The 20,960-nt window shown below is 38.2% G+C and overlaps 2 protein-coding genes across 2 annotated transcripts in view; one reads left to right on the top strand and one right to left on the bottom strand.

Annotated features, from left to right (window-relative positions):
* LOC111571909 (collagen alpha-1(XIV) chain) overlaps positions 1–20,960 on the top strand; it is a 245,817-nt gene that overhangs the window by 208,636 nt on the left and 16,221 nt on the right. Inside the window, exons 37-40 of the mRNA XM_055017695.1 lie at positions 14,803–14,898; positions 16,839–16,892; positions 17,910–17,963; positions 19,510–19,563. Of these exons, the coding sequence (XP_054873670.1) occupies positions 14,803–14,898; positions 16,839–16,892; positions 17,910–17,963; positions 19,510–19,563 (258 nt within the window). The remainder of the gene's footprint in view (positions 1–14,802; positions 14,899–16,838; positions 16,893–17,909; positions 17,964–19,509; positions 19,564–20,960) is intronic.
* LOC111571911 (C-type lectin domain family 4 member A-like) lies at positions 2,889–8,730 on the bottom strand. The gene is made up of 6 exons (XM_023275326.3): positions 8,372–8,730; positions 5,564–5,683; positions 5,367–5,456; positions 5,170–5,294; positions 4,201–4,319; positions 2,889–3,579 (listed from the first exon to the last, which is right to left on the bottom strand). The coding sequence occupies exons 1-6, from the start codon at positions 8,532–8,534 to the stop codon at positions 3,453–3,455; spliced, it is 744 nt and encodes a 247-aa protein (XP_023131094.1). The 5' UTR covers positions 8,535–8,730; the 3' UTR covers positions 2,889–3,452.

Below are 20,960 nucleotides of genomic sequence, written 5' to 3'. Positions count from 1 at the left end.
TGCAGGACTTTAACTTGAGGATTCCTACACTAGGAAATCTTTACATAAGGTCTGAGTACTTTTTCCACTGCTGTCAGAGAATCAGAAGCATTCTTGTGCACGTTTAAAACTAATGAAATGTGTTTCAGTGCACCAGAGCAGCAGGATTCAACATCTGCAAGTAAATTAAGTCACATCGATGTTCAGTGAGGCCTTGGTTAAGATTACAGAAAAAGGAGAGAAATTAATGTGAGGACACAAATTAGATGGAAACACTTTACAACCTGAGTCCCTGTCACCCACTGAAAAACCAGCAGCAGCAGGAAATGATGTGAGGTCACCCGACCACAGAGCCATTAGAGAAACTAATCAGCCACAGTCGCACACAGAACTGCAGTTCCTTGCCTGAAAGTTGCACAGGGACAAATTACCTCTGCTCTAACATGAACCGCAATGCATGTTTCGTTCTCAGTGGCAGGTGAAAATTAATGTTCAATGACTGCAGGTGTATCAGGGGAAACAGTAAATATCCTGTTTAGAATGAGTAACTGGACGGGTTGTTTTGTGCACTATGTTGGCAGAGGAACATTTTCCATGTCAGCCAGGTTATCAGCACGCAGCACAATGAACCGCTGAAGATGTAAAACGTATGTTTTTTTATTAGGCGGCATAGATTTGACAGTGTTGATCCATACTCAACACACAGCCATGTCATCACAGAAGGCAGGTAAACTATTTCTCACATATGAAATCTTTAGTATCTAAATATATTCCCTGCATACACTGTTCATGTTCATGGTAGCAAGCAGCATATTTTCTCAAGAAAGAATTTGGCACTTCTGCAGGCTGGAACCTGTAGAACAAATTGGATGATTTTCTTTTAAACAGGCCTGAAACTCCTGATTACTTTAGGAAAGTTAGTCTCTTCTCATTTCATTCATTATTAATCTTTGTTAGTTAGTTGGTTATCTGTAAAGACTGTCATTTAAAGAATGAAACTATGTTCAATTCTACTGTTTCTGTTTTTTGTTCTTATAATCAACCCAAAACAAATACAAAACCAAGAAGCTGGTTTATAAAGCTTTAGGTTCTATCATGAGTTTATCACAGGTCTTCTGTATATAAATATGACAAAATATTCTGAGTCAGAAATATATGTAAAAACTGCTAATATTTGGCTGAACATCCCTTTGGCCATTTTCATCTCAACGTCATGCCTTTGGTAGCCGTCAGCAAGCTTCTGGTTGTATCTTTGACCACTATCTGTTGACCGAAGTGGTAGTGAAAGTAAGTTTGTGGGCTTTCTGCTTTCTGATGCAGACTTATTTCTCCATCACAGGCTGCAGGAACTTTAGAGAGGCTATTTCACCTTTTTTTCTTTTTTTTTGGCCACTTGTTACATGTGTTTGGGATCATTGTCTTGTTGAAGTGCCCAGCTGCGTCCAAAGCCCAACCTTCTGGCTACAGATTTCAGCTTTTCCTGAAGAATGTTATTACATTTATTTTGTGAAAAGTACCTGTTCCACTGGCATCAAAACAACTCCAGAGCATGATGTTGGCAGGATTATGTTCAAGGGCTGTTTTGGTGCCAAAGGATAATACTACCATCAAGCATGGTAGTGGCAGTATTATACTCTGGAGTTGTTTTGGTGTCAGTGGAACTGGTGCTTTACACAAAGTAAACTGAATAATGAACAGGCCTGAAACTCCTGATTTTTTTTCATTTGAAAATATTCATTTCTTCTCATTTATTTCATTCTTAACCTTTGTTAGGTGACTGGTTCGCTGGTTATCTGTACAGGCTATCAGTGAAAGAAATTAAACTGATTTTAGTTCTGTTTTTGTCTCAGAATCAACCCCCCCAAACCAAAGTCAAATAGGGGCCAAGATGGTGGACGTTCTTTGTTTTCCTGTTGTGTTTGCCCCTTGCATGTAGAATCTCTTTGTTTAAGCCCACCAATCTCTGCCATAAAGGAGAATTCTGGTATATTTCAGAGTGGAGTCTCACAAAAATTATGTTCATTTACCAACCTAGTCTCCACAAAATTGCATTCCTGTACAGCTAAACTGCATTTTCAATTATGATTTGAGAAAAACATTTTTTCTGCCCAATTAAATTTGTTTGTATCAGAAATACATTTCTAATCAATGTGTCTTTGTTATGCATTTTACTACTTCATTGTCACTCCTTCACTCCCAGTGGAAGGGTTTCCAGTTTGACTCAAAATGTATTTTAATTTTAATTTTGTTGTTTGCTTGGGGTTCTGCAATAAAACTACATGGTTAGTTTTTTTTTTTTTTTAATTAAAGAGTAAGACTAAAGGTTAAGAGTTAGAAATTAAAAATAAAACAATTAAGAAAAAATGTCATCAGTGTGTCTATAAACATTCAGCAGTCTGGTTGTGACCACTGTGCACCATGTGAACTAGTTTTGCATTTCCTGCTAAGCATTTGCTGTGTAGTGATGGATTTTATTTTACAGTATGTAGACAGGATGATGATCCCAGCCAGCATCACGAGGCACAGCACTCATAGACACACTGTAGTATCTCTGAAAGGCCTCTTGAGGTCTGGAGGATGCTTCTGAGTCTCTGATCCTGCAGAGTGGGTTTATTAACAGACAGACAGGAAAGTGGGTGTTGTTTTTGTGGTTATCAGCCATCATTTACTGCTGTTATCCTATCACTGCTTGGAACTGCAGTGGCATCAACTCAACTGTGTGAAAGAGTGTAAAACCCAAAAGGGAAAGAAAATGTTGCATATATTTTGTATAGTTTACCATTCTGATCCCCAAAACTCACTCAGGGGTTTTTAAAGGCTGTGAAAAACTAAAGTAAAACTGTAAAAATAGAAAGAATTAGCAGATTTTCAACTTTCCAATGGTCCTTGAACATATCATGAGCCCAAAATTGTGATCTGTATCAAAATCATTTTATAATACACGTCTCAGTAAAAATGAAATCTGTAAAAATAAACCATTTTCACTAACTACATTCTGTTAAAAAAATAAAAAACATTTTAAAAAATGTGTTTGAAGTGTTGCAGGAGCACTGGCAGCAGAGTATCGCTGAGCAAGGACACTATTTCAACAGGGATAGCAGCTGAATTTGAATCAGGTTTTGGATTTTTACAGGTGTCGTCTGGTAACTTTTTGATCCACCCTTAATTAGTTAATTAAGTCATTAATATAATACATAGTCTTCTCTGTCATTTATACTCTCACATCGAGCAGCGATGCAGTCAGTCTGAATCTGGTAACTGTGGAAAGGCTGCTAGCTCAAACACCAAGCAACAACATACAATTGATTTAACTCCATATAGTCTTGCAACACAGCAATCAAACTCAAGCCAAAAGCTGCGGAGAGCTGATCAGAAATCACAGAAACAAGGCAGCGGGTTGGGGAGGGGCCCAGTCGGCTCAGGGTTCATACTGAAGTTCAACAGTGGGCAGTTACATGGTGCGTTCGAGATTCTCAATAGATCTGCCTCTCACAGATCCAGTATTTGGCTCCGCTGCTGGCGACATTCCATTTTCCTTGTAGATCAATATAGACTTTGGTCTCATCCACAGGAATTAATTTCACGTCTTTGTTCCAGGCCCTGTTGAAGAAGCACCATACTGTTACAGGCACAAGGCAGAGAACACAACAGATTATTGGTACAGGATTTTTCATGCGGCTTGTGTGCTCGCAAACTCTCGCATCAGAATAAATTTTGGGCTGACACATGTTTCTTTCTGTCTTTCAGCTGGTTTGTAAACTGCAGAGGGAGCGTTTAGTCGTAGATTATTTAATACCAATGATTTTTTTCCTTGCAATTTGCAATTAATCTGAAAATGAATTTGAGCCTATTGCTGCCCTCATGTGGTAAAACATCAAGCTCTCAGGGCGCCCAGATAGCTCAGCTGGCTGAGCAGGCAACCCATAAGCAGGGTCTATAGTCCTCGATGCAGGGGTCATAACCCTAACCCCCACTCTTCAACCCATGTTTCCTGTCTCTCTCCACTGTCCTATACATAACAAAGGCCAAAAAAAAACCTTTCAAGCTCTTACATGGGTGATTTCAACCTTTTGAACTGCTCATATATAAGCCAGATTTCACGTTCTGCCATTCAGATTCAGTTCTTCTGACTTACATTGCATACAGGAGTTCAAAAAGAATGAAAAATGTGCAGATATTTACCCAGATATATGATGAATTAAAAAAAGAAGAGTTTCTCACGTAAAACCAGTTAGCGGTGAGCTGTCCACCCACTGCCACTTCCACTTCCAATCACTACCCGTCACCCCCTCCAGACCAATCCAGGAATCTCCATGTTTGTTCAGATCATGTATATATTTCTGGTAATTTGACAAAGGAGTGCATAATTATTTTCCTAGTCCTACGTTACTTTGCAATAGGGTCGCATGGGAGTCTGTCCCAGCTGACTTAGGGTGAAGACAGGGGACACCCTGGACAGGTCACCAGTCTGTCACAGGGCTGCATATAGAGACAAACAATCACACTCACATTCACAGCTACGGACAATTTAGAATTGCCAATTAACCTGAGAATGTTTTTGGACTATGGGAGGAAGCTGGAGTACCCGTAGAAAACCCACGAGAACATGCAAACTCCATGCAGAAAGATCCCAGGAAGGCCGGGACGTGAACCGGGGATCTTCTATGGTTTTATGGTGTTATGCTTTTCTTAGTTTTGTGTTTTTATGGGTTTTATGGTTTTATAGTAATCAAAAACTGCATTGTTTTGTTTATTATTCTGTCTGGAAAGCACTTTGGTCTTCTTCTATGTTGTTGGAAAGTGCTCTACAAATAAATTTTTGATTGATTGATTCTAGCTGCAAGGCGAAAGTGTTAGATCACATGTGCAAGATGATAAAATGCATTGTTTGCACTGACATGAAGTCACATTTGTGTATGTGGGTACATGTGCGTCAGAACTGATGCAGAAAATCAAGTGATTCCAAAGGTTTTACCTTATCTTGTCACTTTATACTATGTTGAATAACACACGTCTGGCAAAAACCAAAAGCTCCACCACAAACAAAGAGACACTCACATGTACGGGTTTGCATGTTAAAGCACATGAACACTTTTCTGCTGGTTTGAGGCTTTTTGTGACTATTACTTAATAATTCCCAAGCAAAGATCAAAAAATGCTGGTTAATAGCTTGATTTATCAGACACTTACTTGTTCCATTTCGTTGTTTATTACCACCAGATCTGCTCGTCTTTTTCTACAGTCCTCCCTGCTTTCTGCCCACGTTTTCATCTCAGTAGATGTGTAGTAACAATGACATTTGAATCTCCTCCATCCTTCAGAAAATCAGGTATTTTAGTGGCACATTTCAAATCATTTAATAACAGTTTAGTAAGAATATTTCTTACTTGAATCGTTGTCATCTGTCTCGCACTCACTGTTGACTGTCAGCTCTGCATCCTTGATGAGCTGATTGTTTTTCAAAACGAGTGTAAAATCTCATGGACACAACAAAAAAAACAAAGAAAAAGACAAGGCTGTGATGTAAAAACAAATCAACCAATTGAGATGACTGAAGATATGAAAATACACATGAGATTCTCACAGAAGTGGGACAGAAAGGTCATCCCCAGGAACAGCAGGAAACACAGGAGAGCCAGACACAGCGTTGCAGCTCTGAACGGGTATCTTTGGACAGCTGGGAGGTGGTTTTGAGTGTGCGCACCTATGGAGACAAAATAGAAAATGTACAGAACAGTGCACTGTATTGGAGAAATACTATGCAACATACAGAGTAAAATAAAAGTGAGTGCAGTATCCCTTAAATGGCAATTGATTTGGTCTTGTGTAAAACAGGAGCATACATACACTGTATTAAACAGACAGGCCCTACAGTAGGACCTACAAGTACAAATTTCATTACTGAGATCCAGATCTGATTCATATGTCCACCAATCCTCGACATGGAGGATACCTGATTTCTGGAGAGATGTTCTGCTCTTTTTCAGCGGGTATTTTTTTAGCTGGCCTTTGCTGGAGGGCTTGTGTTACTCTACCTGTCTTTTTAAAATAAGGTGTTCTATTGGATTCAAATCAGGCAATTTGCTTGTTATAATGTAGTAAATGAACTTAATCAAGTCCAGGTCATAGTTTCCTCTTTTTTATCTTCAGAAACTGTTATGTGATTTTGGCAGTGTGCTTTCGATCGTTGTCACGCTAGAATATTCCTCCTTTTAAGTCTAAGAATATTCTTTGTATATCCAGCCATTCATGGTGTGTCTATAAATGTCTCTCCCCAACACCTTTTGCATTCATGCAGGCTCTGCGCTTGGCTGTCAGGAATATGCTTTTGCTGTGGTAGCCCTGGATCCCATCTGAGCCTCCTTAAGCCTCAAGACCCCAAGCAGTCCATAGGTGTTCTTTTTATTCTTGTCGCATTTTCACTCACTGTGGGCTCATTTTAAACTGTGATATAAAGTCCTGTACCACTATGGAAACAGCACAACCATGGCTAGAAGTTGAGAGGTCTCAAAAGTGTGCATTGTGACACAGTTATATTGTCATGAATCATTAAAAGGAAAAAATATATAGAATTTAATTCCTTTGAATATTTATATGTATAATATATATAATAATAAATCTGAAATCAACATGTATAACATTATTTGGGACAAATCACCCAGACTAATGAAAGTGCTCAAGTGCATATTTCAGTCCCTCCAGGAATTCGCAATGTTGCAATCACGCAAATTCACGTGAATTCAACCAATCTCTGGGAATTCTGCGCGACCTTGCAATTTTGTCAAATCACCGCAACTTTTCCGGAATTTTGCCCCGCAATTTTGGCCCGCCTCCCATGAGTTCCACCAATCATAGCAGTCCCCAGCGCAACCGTAATACACGTACGTCAGCGAATTCACTACCTTGTTTTTGGTTTGAAGATGCAGACATGTCCCATTCTAATGTCTCATTTACCAACAAAAATCACTGCTACAGACCATGAAGAACAATTAATTCCCTGATGTTCTTCACCAAAGTGGAAGTAAACTGTTTTACACCCATGCAATATTGTGGTGGAATACAAAAAAAAAATAAAAATCATCGATTGATAAACACTTTTCTACCACGAAACATATTAGGACAACGGCTGAAAGGAGCGGACCACAGACCAGACAAATGACCATGATGGAAACTGTTGCATCCACATCTATTGGAGCTCTGAAAGAATGAAGGGACGTTAGATTAATTTCTCTGCCAAGAAACACGGTGGAGTTATGTGACGATCGGCATATGTGAATCATTCCTCTGTTAGCAACATTACTCAAAAACGGACGAAAGGATTTGGATGAAATTTTCAGGGAAGGTCAGAAATGACACAAGGATCAAGTGATTAGATTTTGGCAGTGATGTGGCTTATAGTCTGGATCCACAAATTTGCTAAGGAGCTCCCATTGAGATAGTGGCACGACGTCTGATAGCGCCATGGTAACCATGGCAACAAATGAACACTACCTCAGCAGCCTGCTGACGATCACATCATTAGGATCCTACTACAAATTCATCACTGTGGACGTATGGGAAATGATACAAGGAACAACTGATTACACTGTGGGGGTGTTTCTGAGTCCCATCAATTCCTGTCGCCCGCTACATATTTAGGTCACGCAATTCGGTATGTACACATGCATAACACACACCTGTGTTCAGTGCAAGCTCAGGTAATGAACAGTCTTGATGGAGTACTGTGGTCTCTGAATGCTTTTCTTGTTAATTGACGTGACAAGCCGTGAGCGTGTGTGAATACCTGTGTGGCAGGAAGTGAAATTAACTTTTTAAGCCACTGACAAATATGTCCAAATGTGATTCATTCCATAGTAAATTATCATTTTGTGCCTTAAATCTACCAACCACTTCATGTTAAACCACTATCTGGCCGCTGCTAATTTCCCACCCTAGTATGCCAGCTTTTTTGTAAATGGGTTGGAGCATTAAAGAATTAATTTTGGAATAAATATTGTCAATTACAATGTTGTAACATGTTCTAAAAGCTGAAAAAATGCAACTTTTTAGCAACTATCACTGTCTCCCGCAATTTCATCGCAACAAATACGCTCAAAACATTCGCAACTTTCATTGCAATGTTTTAGAAAAGCTGCCGCGAATTTAGGCATTTTCAGCCGCAACAATCTTGAAAAACGTCCGCGAAATCCTGGAGGGACTGATATTTACTCCTTAAATAGGTGAGAGTAAAACATACATTAAATCTTCAATATTCTCTTGTGCAGCTGTCATATATAGATTTTTACTGTAACTGAATTAATATTACTAGTTCTTTTTTCTTTTTTTTTTTTACAGAAAGCCCATGATTTGAACACAAAGTGATGTTAAATATGGCTTCCACAGTGTTTTATACCTCCATCCCGTGCTGAAGTGTCAACCTGATGGTCAATGAAAGCGTCTGTGCTCTCGTAGATGTCCACTACTCTCTCCAGTCGCTCCCCTCTGTCCTTTCCGACTCCTTTGCTGTATCTCACGCTTGTAGTCACATTTGGGACTTCGTAAATGTTGGAGGACATTTTAAGGCGTGAGGCAGATGTTCAGTCGAATCAGTCTGATCTTGCTCACAGCCCAATGCTGTCCCTCAACTGTTGTATTTTTCTTAACCCAGATGGTCTGCTCTTACTAAGTAGATTTTAGATGCCAGAGTATCATGAATAAAATGTTGCACTCTGTATTCTGATACTGCTGTCTGCCTTTTCTGCTGTCTTTCTGTTTCTGTGCTCTGGGCAGGTTTCAACAGGAAGCAGTGAGGAAGTTGTAGGCAGGAAAACACGCACACACAGCCACACTTTTAGCACTACGCAGTAAAAAGCACCTAACTAATTTGACCTTTTTTTTTTCCCTAATTCCTAATTTATGTAATCCAGAAACATGTAGAGCTGCAGTTATGATGAATATGGTTTTCACGAAGATAGCGGTTTCCTTGTGGAGGTGTAACACAGACATACCCATGGCGTGTCGAGAGCATTTAAAGATATTGCGGAAAGCAGAATTCAGCTTCTGCACTGAAAATGTTGCTTTGATAGATTACACGTGTAGAACAGTAACACAAACACCTTCAGTTTAGAGGAAGAAATAGCGTATGCACAAGCAGGAGTATGTAAATGGCGTAAAAGTGTTTTTTTTCTCCCTTATGTGAGCTGAATGATGTCAATACTGTGCATAGAGGCTTTGCTGAGGATGTGACATATTCGGTTATCACTGCCTTCATTTTATCAGATGTTACACTGAAGGTGAAATGATGCTTTACTGTCATCCAGTGAGCAAAGTAAACTCTGACTTGGTTTTATACAGCAGAGTGGGTTGGTAACTTCATGTTCACATTACAAGATGGCGAAAATCAAATTCAAGCTAAAAGGTTGTTTTACTGCGACAACTAGAGAAGAAAAACTTTCATATGAGCCGACAGGGCTGAAACAGGATGTTACAGGGTCTGGCATTAGAAGAGGCGCAGTGGAAAGTTTTAGCCTTTAAATAGGAAGTGTTTGTGATGATAATCATCAGAAATGTAGCGATTTTGCAGAACCTAAGATCAAAACACTGCATCAAAGTGATTTAAAACACAAAACCCACTGACAGGTTTTAAAGATGTCATCTTTGAAAAATCACTAGAACTACTATTATTTTCTCTCCGAAACTGTAAACACAAAATCTGGATTTTCAACTTTCCAACGGTCTTTAAACTACTCATCTGTGATGTGTTGCTCTACCAGAAAAAGTATCCAGATCATTACATCAGTCATTTTAATTTTCATTTAAAATCTGCTTTAAAATCAACCTTTTGTACCAAGCAGATTCTGCAGACTAAATACAAATTAAAAATTCAACACTCCTCAGTGCAACTGTGAAGCCATTAGCCATTACTCAGCTGCTAATAGATTACAAAAGATCTGGGACTTTTCAGTTGAACTGCAGGCTGCATTTGCACATAGCAGAAAGGGAGACAAATGTGGGAACAAATTAAACATATAAATAGTTAAATGGAGTTGAGAGGCACCATTTTTATTTGCGGTGTTGGTAACACCAGGAAGTACTTGGAAAAACTTGGTTGTCCATGTTGATTCCAGGTTTTTACAATTTTTAGTAAATAGTAAAAGAAATTCAACCTAAATGTTTTATTTGTAATTTTTCATGGTGTTATAACTGTGTCATGCTCCAAAGAAGACATTTCTGAGTCCTTTCTGCTTCTAATCATGGCTGAGCTGTTTCCTTAGAGGTGCAGGACTTTATATTGCAGTGAAAAATGACTCACAGTGAGTAAAAATTGCGTTAAAAACACCCAGAAACTGCTTGGAGTTCAGAGGGTTAAATAAGCTTCGAATGGATTGCCATGTCCAGTGTTTTAGGCTTGATTTGTATGTTAAGGACTGAAAGACCTCAGTTAAATTCATTGGTATTAAATGGACATCAGTAGCACAGCAGCTTTCCTGTGACCTCCTTGTAATGAAGATGCATTCAACCTCTTCGTCAGAAATTCGTGTCAAATATAGAGAAAAGAACTTGTACCCACAAAGCTCGGCACTGACCTATTACCCACGATTACTTTCACATGAAATCCTGCCCCACCCCAACCCATTCATATAAGAATTCTTGACCAGCATATTTGACCAAATAACCAACCAGATAGTGGGCTCCAGACTGCAACTAAAATGGTCGCATTTACAACGTTTTGTGAGAGTATGTGAGTTGGAATTTCTACTGGTTGCATTGCTGCGAGTGAACAATGATCATTAAGCTGTACTGGTGTCAGTGTATTACTTTTATAACTGTCAGTCTGTCCCTGTCTGGGGCGTACAATAAGCTGTTTAGTTGATGTGTGTATTTGTAGCTGATTATTTCAAAAGAAACTGAGGGAAGAGGAGTTGAACAAAGACACATCCAGCACCTGATGATTAGATTTCAGGTGGAAGATACTGACCCAGTGAAGGAAAGGAAGCAATTCATTCATGTACAATGACTAAAGCCGAAGTAGGGCTGCAAAATTAAATGAACAATAATGATTTTAGCTGGGCTGCACAATGGCTTGGTAGTTAGCACTGTCCCCTTACAGCTAGAAGATCCCTGGATCGCATCCCAGCCTTCCCAGGATCATTCTGCATGGAGTTTGCATGTTCTCCCTGTGCATGGTTTTCTGTGGGTATTCCAGCTTCCTCCCATAGTCCAAAAACATGCGGAGGTTAATTGATAATTCTAAATTGTCTATAGGTGTGAGTGTGATTGTTTGTCTGTATATGTAGCCCTGTGATAGACTGGCGACCTGTCCAGGGTGGCCCCTGGGTTCACCTTAAGTCAGCTGGGATAGACTCCAGCCCACCGTGGACCCTAATGAGGATTAAGCGGTGTATAGATAATGAATGGACGATTTTAGCTTTGCACCATTACATGAACACTATCTGCTATGTTACATATATCTTATACAGACACAATAAGCAATGAAGACATTTTAAAATTACTAAACACAAATTATAGGCTATTGAACAAAACTAGGAAACAGCAAGCAACATTTTTTGGACACATCATAAGGAAAGAGACCCTGTAATAAATAGTCACAACTGGAAAAATTAATGGGAAGAGAAGACGAGGCAGACAGAGAATGAAAATGATAGACGGTCTGACATCATGGCTACATATGGAAAGGGCAACAGTCACAGTTCAGAAAGCAAAAGATCGGATTAGATGGAGAGAAATGATCGCCTACACTGAATGGTATGGCACTTGATTGATTAATCTACTGCGGTGTTTATGCTTAAAAATGCAATTGAGCGGGCAACCCATAAACAGGGCTGTAGTCTCCAACACAGCGGTCATGAGTTTGAGTCCAACCCATGGCCCACTTGTCTTCCCATGTTTCCTGTCTCTCTTTCCTGGCCTGAAAAGGGTAAAAAATAAAAAATAAAAATGCAGTCTTCTCATGAAATGTGAATGCACCTACAAGTGCTGTTTATTCTGCTAATAGAAAATAGTGCATGTAAAAAAAAAAAAAATCACTTGGTTTCATCTTAGATAAATCTGACATTAGAACGCCTTAGTTTAGTATTTTCAAGGTCATTTTTGGTCACACACCAGTCTGAGCACCTCAGCTACCAAGCAGCAGCTGCCATAGCCTGCAATGTGGAGCATCTAGGGAACATCAGTAAATGTGGTGTTTATCGATAAGCACATCTTCAGCAAGTGATGTGTTTTGCCTGTGACAAGGTGGGAGGTGCAACCAAATGAGAAAATTTGTTGCACTGGGGCTAAAAGTTTGTCTGAAGCCCTGAGATATGTTTCTACTCACTATGCTGACACTTAAGTGCCCTTGAGGTTTGAGCTTTGTAGCGAAGAATCCCATCCAGAGTTGCTTTTTTAAAGCCGGGTTTTCCATTCTCGAATCACAAATTCAGCTGAGCTCAGGATGACACATTCAGTGCCAAGTTACGACACATTTTAGCAAAGTTGTGTCGCGGCTTATTTAACTTGATAGTATTAGCTGATTTAGAAAACTTGCCACTTCTGCTTTCAAGGAATTTTTTTAAAAGATGTTTTGTTTTCATGTTCTTCTAACCTGCCTCTTGTTCATTTTCATCCATACCTGTCATTTTTATCCATTACACAACATCCTGAAGTGACAGATTTTCCATGATACATATTACATTATAATATATTCTACATATTTTTCCTCTTACCAAAAGAGTTTCTTCCTCTTGAATCTATAAATAATGTGAGTCAACGCATCACACTGTGGCATATGAAGAAAATGGTCACATGGATCAAAAGCCAAACTCAACAAAACTATATATTTACAATTTTGCTCCCTGAAAACTCAGTCATAGTTCATCTGTGGCAGCTGCGGTAGGATTGTGGCACATATTGATGTGAACTGTTAAGAACTGTAAAGCTGAAATGTTGACCTGATTTATCGACTGATCAGAAATACCACTTCCTCTTTCATGTTGGAGGACAGAACTCTTCATTTCCTTCCTCTGTAAAGTTCAGTATTTTTTTGTAGTTTTAAAATGAGTCATCAGACACAGCAGGACTCGTTCTCAAGTTCTGCTGAAATTCAAAAAATTATACTAATCACTGCCTCTCTTGAACCTCAAAAATAGACCAAGTTCTCTCCCTGTTCCAATGTGGTCAACTTTGATGATACTGTATTAGTATTGTTAGTATTGGTATTAAGTTCAATAATTAAGGCAGTAATAATGCACGAATGCTGCTTATTTTTTAATGTAAATGAACCACACAGCCTAAATGAGTTTTATTATGAATAAAGCAGTAAGTAGTTCATTACTATTAAATTATCCACAGCCTACAGTGCCTCTTATTAACACACTCTGGCCACATCAGTAGTCACTGATTAATTAATGACATTAACTTTGCTCCTCAGGTTTGCACTAACATGCAATTTACTCTTTGCAAAGTCATCCATCTTTGCTAAACCAGCAGCTACTTATTTGCAAAATGTTCAAACATAAATACATCTGAGAAGTATTGAAATTTTATTTTAATCTAAGCGGCCAAACCTAGATCCAAATAAATCTTAATTTTTTTTTTTTTTTTTTTGCAAGTGTTTCAGTCGCTATTTCTATTCCCATCCAGCTGTGACTCCATAATTTTTGGTGAGAAATAGCACAAAAATACAGAGATTTCAACATGACTAATCACAGTTATTGTTGTACATAGTCACCTCACAAAAGCTCATTCTCTGCCACAAAAAAAAAACATATATATGCTTTCCCTTGGTGACATCTTATGCAGACAATGTGGTCGCCATTTTCATTGCTATGCTGATGATATACACCTTTACATACCTCTCCCAATTCCTAAAGTTAGAGGCACGTTTATTACAGATGCAAAAAAAATGAGGAGCTTGAACTCTGCTGTTAAATGCTGATTAAACTGAGGTATTAATTGTTAGACCTGCAAAATATCATCATTTGTGTGAGAATTGAAGGCTGTTTCCAAATAAAAATCAAGAAAAACTATTTTAAACCTTGAAAAATCACTGCAGTTTTGGTTTTTGCAAGTAACCGATTTCATTTCAAATTTGGGACAAATGCCAGACTGATGGATAGACATGAAATTAAGACATGAAATGTAAAAGTAAAAAATAAATTAAAACCAAGTGGACAGAATGATCAGACTATTATAGTGGAGTACTACAAATACTGCTTCTGCCAAAAATGGGGTGTAAATTTATTTTTTCATTATTTTCTAGTTTTGGCTTTGTAGCAATGAACAAAAATACTGCTTAATTGTTCAACAGTCTTCCTGTTTCCATTCATCCAACTTCCTTCTCTACAATTCACTTTGTTTCTGCTCATCGGTGGTTTAAGCCTGGACTCACCTGCAGCACTGAGGACCGGCTCTGTCTTGACATATGTAACTCCATTTGTGAGGCAGTTTTTCCACAGCTTCATGAATTTCTATCTCATAGGTACATACCCATAAGAATGAGTGGCCTCAGGAAAGTCCATCAGCTGATACCTAATACACCCACACAGATCAAAGAGGTGGAGGCATCCTCATTATTATTGTCTCAGGACTTTTCAGGCACTAAAACTAATATTTCGACTACTTAAAATGATCAATAGGAGAGCCACAAACCAGAAACTTCAAGCGTATTGGACAAGATTTGTGAGATCTGTTGTCTCTGTTGACGTTGTGTGCTGCTGTTTGATCCCACGTTGGTTTGTTGAACTGCTGTCAAGCATCTTCACATCAGGTTAATCTCGACTGCACATGCACCTGCATCAATCTGTGTTTGACACTTTGTGAATCTTTCGCTCACTCTGTCTTTAGGGGCCGACTGGTCCTGCTGGGGAAACAGGTGTACCAGGACCTCAGGGGCCGCCGGGGCCACAAGGACCCAGTGGACGCTCTATCATTGGACCCCCGGTATGACAAATCCATCTTCAGTAATAATACTTTGCTCAAATGGTGCAGTTCATTTAGAAATAATATGATAAAATGATAAACGTGAGTCAATAAAATACAAAAGCCTGTAATGTAAGTGAAAATAGGTCTGATAAAAGTTTATATAAAACATTTTATAAACACAAGCCTGAAAAGACAAATTTCAGGATTTCGTTTTAAGCTATTTATTGAATCAATAATAGTTAATCAATGACACAGATCAGCGTCTTACTGTATTTTCTCTGGGGATCATTGAAGAGACCAGAAGTAGAAGATCTTGGAAGGGGCACAGCTAGTCAACATTTTAGATAAATAGTCGGGAGCTAGTTCATTAAATGATTTACCAACTAAAAACAGTATTTTAAAGGTCCCATATTCTGCCCCATTATCAGCAAATGTAACAAAATTTCATGTGTTTCTAGAATTTATCTGTCAGTTTGTTAACTCAAAACACAGAAAAGATGGTTGATTTCACCATTACTGTATATCTCCTGGTTTTAGTTCCGTTTCAGTGTCTGTAGTTTTAAATGCAACCATCTGCTGCTGGCCATGCTCCCTTCAGGAAGAAGACTCTCTCTGTGTGTCTGATTAATAGCATGAAGCGAAATGGTTGGCAACATGGTGGAGACCAGGGCTTTTACCTAACTTTTATCTCGATGCGATCATTTGACATGGAAATAGCACTAAAGTCACAGCACAAAAGTGTTTTTTTGTATGTGTTTGATGACTTTTAACATAAAATGTTGTGGTTATAAAATCTGCCCTTTGGCAATGCACAGCAGCAACTTAGAAGTGGCTGCTGGTTAACATGTGGTCTTAATGGGCTGCGTTTCAGCCACTATTTTATATGTGTTCCATGTCTAATATCAAAAACAGAAGAGAGCACCTTTAGAGGGAATTCTGCTGTATTAAACTACAATTTTTGTGACCACGGAGAGCAGGACAGAAGCAAACGTAAATACTTGATAACTTTAGGTTGCACTAAAACGCAACAAGCAGCATGAAAACAGAGTAACCCACTCAATCCTCATTTATGTAGATTTCTCAATGTCTCTCAGCGTTAGTTTCCAGAGAGTTCTGACTTGCAGGCAAACCATCAAAGCTAATGCTAACGTTAGCCACATTAGCTGCACAATGTGCGAACACCAAGGATTTTCCTTTTATTGCAGTAACATAGCCAAAATAAAAGTAATAGATTATATCTTAAGTTCCTCAGATGCTAGAAGTGCATGGAGACTCTTGTGTTCACTTTTACAGCCAACAGCAGAATGTTTGCTGAGTTTTGTGTCTTTGGAGGAGGCATTTTAGAGTTGAGAAGCTCTAGAAAGTAAATAAAACAGATGGACAGTGAAGATTATGCAAATTTTTAGCTGGACAACTATTGGTTAATCAGTTACATGTAGAAACAAACTAAATTAAATAAAAAAAACTAAATTTTACAATATGGGACCTTTAAAATAAGTCTTAAATAAACACAAGCCGATAAAGAGCCTTGAAAAGCAGAGTAATATGTTGTGTACGCTGCTGCACTTTGGATCCTCTTAAGTTTGTTTAAAGATTTATTTAGAACGACAGAAAACTGAGCATTACAATAGTATAGTCATCTATAAATAAAGACATGTCTCAGCGTCCTTAGACAGGAAAAGCTGCACACAGAAAACATTTCTGAGATGGTTAAAATGCATTTCTAGTGATGTTTCTCACCTGGATTGAAAGCACAGGTGAATCAAATACGACTCCAGGGTTCTTCACTTAAATCTTTTTCTTCATAGCCAAAAAATTTGCACTAAAATGAATCTAAGAATGAGCACCTCAGTTCTGTGGGCTGCAAGAAGCTTTGTGTCATCCACATATCTTGTCAGTCTAACAATTCTCACCTTGTTTCTTAAACTCAATCTTAATCTGTGTAATTTCTCCTGCAGGGCTCTCCAGGTGAGAGGGGGCAGAAAGGTGAGGCTGGACAGCAAGGATCGCAGGTAAGAACTGTTCACACAACAGTTTCTACATAGCAAATATTAAATGTTATCACAACACTGAGAAGATCCACCATCGTCACTTCTCACTATATTCATGTCATTGTGCATACACTGTAAAAAAACTCACACAATTTTCCCTTTTTCTTTGACAATATTATTTCACAATGTTTTTGTGAAATATATGAAAATAATAACAAACAAAAATACAATCAGAACAAATATAAACTGTCTAATGTAAAATAACATGAAAAAATTGCAATTTCAATAACCATAAAATTTGGACACAAAAGAAAAAGATATCACCTTTTTCTCTTATTTCATAGATGGAAGTGTGAAATTCAAGCATAATACTGTAAATATATTTGAAAATTAGGTGCAATTTGTGACACAGCAGAAAAGAAGGTTAGGTTTCGTAATTTCACATAAATTTGTTAATGTTGATGTTTTGCATCTATCTATCTATCTATCTATCTATCTATCTATCTATCTATCTATCTATCTATCTATCAATCAATCAATCAATCAATCAATCAATCAATCAATCAATCTATCAATCTATCTATCTATCTATCTATCTATCTATCTATCTATCTATCTATCTATCTATCTATCTGTCTATCTAAGTTAGAGATTTTAAAGAAAGAAAAGGCAGTTTGCAGTTTTAGAAAAGTTCTGCTGCTAAAAAAGAATAGTAAATTAATTGCTTTGCTGCTGTAAATTACAGGGAGAAATGTGAACTTTTGGAAACAAATCGATGTAGGATGGGGAGATCAATTTGCAAAAAGGTGGATTTCTTGGCCTTGAGTTCAGAGTGACAGTAAAGCAAGCTTCAGTCTTGCTGCTTTTTGCAACAAGACAGGGTTTAAATAAAAAGACAGGTGCTATTTAAGATGTTATGCAAAGTCTTAGAGCACTGGGAAGGTGAACGCTGAGGTCAGGCAGTCAGCAGTAATGAAGGTTAATGGTGAATTTGTTCAATGTATGAATATGATCTCAGCTGTCCTCCTGGTGTTTCAGGGAATTCCTGGTCGAGCCGGAGCTCCAGGGAGGGAAGGACCTCCAGGACCCAGAGTGAGTCACTGTTCACACAACAAATACTTGATTCTCACACCTAATTAATACAACTGCTACTAATACAGGTAGTATTACTACTTATATGGATACTTTCACTACTACAACTAATACTGATACAGTTCAGACCAGTACTTCTCTACATACTTTATTAACATGTCTCTACTGCTGTCATATTATCCATCCATCATCCATATACCGCTTAATCCTCATTAGGGTCGTGGGGTGCTGGAGTCTATCCCAGCTGACTCGGGGCGACACCCTAGACAGGTCACCAGTCTGTCGCAGGGCTACATATATAGACAAACAATCACTCTCACATTCACACCTACGTGCAATTTAGAATGATCAATTAACCTCAGCATATTTTTGGACTGTGGGAGGAAGCCGGAGTACCCGGAGAGAACCCACGCATGCACAGGGAGAACATGCAAACTCCATGCAGAAAGATCCCGGGAAAGCCGGGACGTGAACCAGGGATCTTCTAGCTGCACTGTGCAGCCCTGTCATGTTATATTATCTTAAATTAATTATAATGCAGTAAATTAACTTGAGTATTCCTCTTCTGGCAACGTCCTTCAGGCTGGTTCACACTAAACATGCTGGCACCCATCTGAGCCTCTCTTAACCCTCGAATTCTTAAGAAGTCTGTAGGCATTTTTTCTTAAATCCTCTCTCATTTTAACTCACTGTGGGCTCATTTTTCACTGCAATATAAAGTCCTGCACCTCAATGGAAACAGCACAACCACAGCTAGAAGTAGAGAGAACTAAAAATATATTTTGTGTAGTATGACACAGGTTTAATAGATATTTGGATGATGTTAATTTTGTCCTTAATTATCATAGGATAACGTTATTTTTTTATACCGACAAATCAAAGTAAAGATGGTTTTTACCTTAGCTGACATGTTTCGAGCTGCAGCTGCAGTCGAAACATGTCAGCTAAGGTAAAAACCATCTTTACTTTGATTTGTCGGTATAAAAAATAATGCTATCCTAGGTTTAATAGATCATAAGGAAAGAAAAACAAAAGTGTAATTTTTGGGAATGTTTTTTTAACGAAAATAATAATAACTTGAATTAACATATACAACATTTTTTTCTACAGTGCCCAGGAGTGTCACTGATACTGTAAATATAATGACAGACTCTGGGTTGCGCTAAATGGCACAGAGTCTTTGGTTTTCTATAGGATCTGTTAGACATTTGGAATTAGGTGATTTTGATGAAATATCGTTATTTGTTGAGGTTTACTAACTGAATGGCACATGATTAGTACAAGGACTGTCTGAAAGTTGAAAATCTGACACTTCAATCTGTATGTAGAGTTTTTGGCTCAGATAAATGGTTTGATTCTGGTGATTTTTTTTTTTAAAGATGGCTCACCTTTCAAACCCGCCGGTAGGTTTTGGGGCTTCAGAGATTGAATTGAATTGAATAAATACATTAAGAGCTTCATGTCACATGCCAAAAAAAAAAAAAAAAAAAAAGAGCGACTAAATCTCACATCCTCATAATCATGGCATCTACTTTCATCTTCACAGGGACTGCCAGGCAAAGACGGACCCCCAGGCAGACAGGGACCTTCAGGAACTATTGTAAGTTATTCTGAAACCTTATTCGTCTGTTTTTTATGTGAGTTTGTTAAAGGTGACAGAGGAGAACATGGGGATGTGGTTTGTGGTCTTGCTTCTGGATGCGTAGAAGTCGATTATAATTGAAACTGTGGCTGTCGGAAATATTCCAGAGGACACAACTGTTTCCATGTATTTAGATTTTTTACAAGCTAATCCAAGGGTGAGAGCAGAGTCTGTGGGCAGCAGGTTAGAAGAAGAAACAGTCAAATCTCTTTGGAGATGCTCATATGGATCCTGCTGCTGTCTCATGCTGCAGGTTTTTAATAAACTCAGAGGAAATAGTCCTAAACAACTGGATGCAACAGACTAAACTTTAGCTCCTGTTATTTAACCTGGATTGCATTCATTCTTGGTGAGACTCATTGATCTGTCCTGTCTTTTATCGCCTTAAAGTTACATTTTATGGACACTTTGGTTTGTAAAAATGTGAAACTGTAGAGCAAAGTGAACGAACAAACTCAGTGATATTTTTGATCAATATTGGTGCTGAAATGTGGAAGAGTTTCCTAAAAATTTTAACACAACTTGAAGTACTGTTGCTGTGTAAGTCTGTTAATGTTACTGTGTGCCGTTCAGACTTGTGTCGTGTTGAAATTGAAACTGAGATTTTGTGCTTTCTTGTCCATTGTTGTAATTTTTGTGTTTTTGTGCTCAGTGCTAAATTGTAAGTGAAAGACAGGATAAATAACTGAAACACTCAGCTGAATAATGCAAACGAACAAACTGTATCCACCAAAATGATCCCAAAGTGGAATGAGCTCCTCTTTACATCAGTTTTTTTCAATTCTTTATCTTCAAAGGATAACAAAATACACTTCAAGAACATTCTAACTGAGCTTTTCACAAATATGCAGCATGTAGAGCACAGCTTGAATCTCTGTTCCTCTCTTAATCCTTTTTTTCCTTTTTTTATGATATAATTTCAAACAAGTCATAAAAGCTATTTTGCAAAGTCAACATTGGGATGTACACTGACAAAAGTGCTTAGAAACAGGGTGTTTGTATTGCTTCATCCATTATGAGAAAGAAAAATTAATAAACTAATAGATAATAGAAAACCAAAAGTGTCCCTTTTTAATAAAGAAGGCCAGGCAGTATTCCATCCATCCAGTTTGTCCACCCATCCACAAAGGACGCACAAATCCATCAGCTACACTACTGATCAAAAGTTTGGGGTTACCCAGGCAAATTCATGTTTTCCATGAAAACTTTTATTCATGTGCTATATAATTATTCAAGGGTTTTCTAATCATCAATGAGCCTTTCAACACCATTAGCTAACACAATGTAGCATTAGAACACAGGAGTGATGGTTGATGGAAATGTTCCTCTGTACCTCTATGGAGATATTCCATTAA

The sequence above is a fragment of the Amphiprion ocellaris genome, chromosome 15, assembly GCF_022539595.1.
Source record: "Amphiprion ocellaris isolate individual 3 ecotype Okinawa chromosome 15, ASM2253959v1, whole genome shotgun sequence".
NCBI classification, from domain to species: Eukaryota; Metazoa; Chordata; class Actinopteri; family Pomacentridae; genus Amphiprion; species Amphiprion ocellaris.
This window is presented reverse-complemented; position numbering and strand designations above follow the sequence as displayed.

Excerpts from the sequence above, each read along its gene's own strand:
- LOC111571911 (XM_023275326.3), bottom strand. The coding sequence starts at position 8,534 with ATGTCCTCCAACATTTACGAAGTCCCAAATGTGACTACAAGCGTGAGA. Across the intron at positions 5,295-5,366 it reads GACAGATGACAACGATTCAA|GATGGAGGAGATTCAAATGT; the intron begins GTAAGAAATATT and ends GATTTTCTGAAG. Across the intron at positions 4,320-5,169 it reads TAAACAACGAAATGGAACAA|AAATATATACATGATCTGAA; the intron begins GTAAGTGTCTGA and ends TCAAATTACCAG.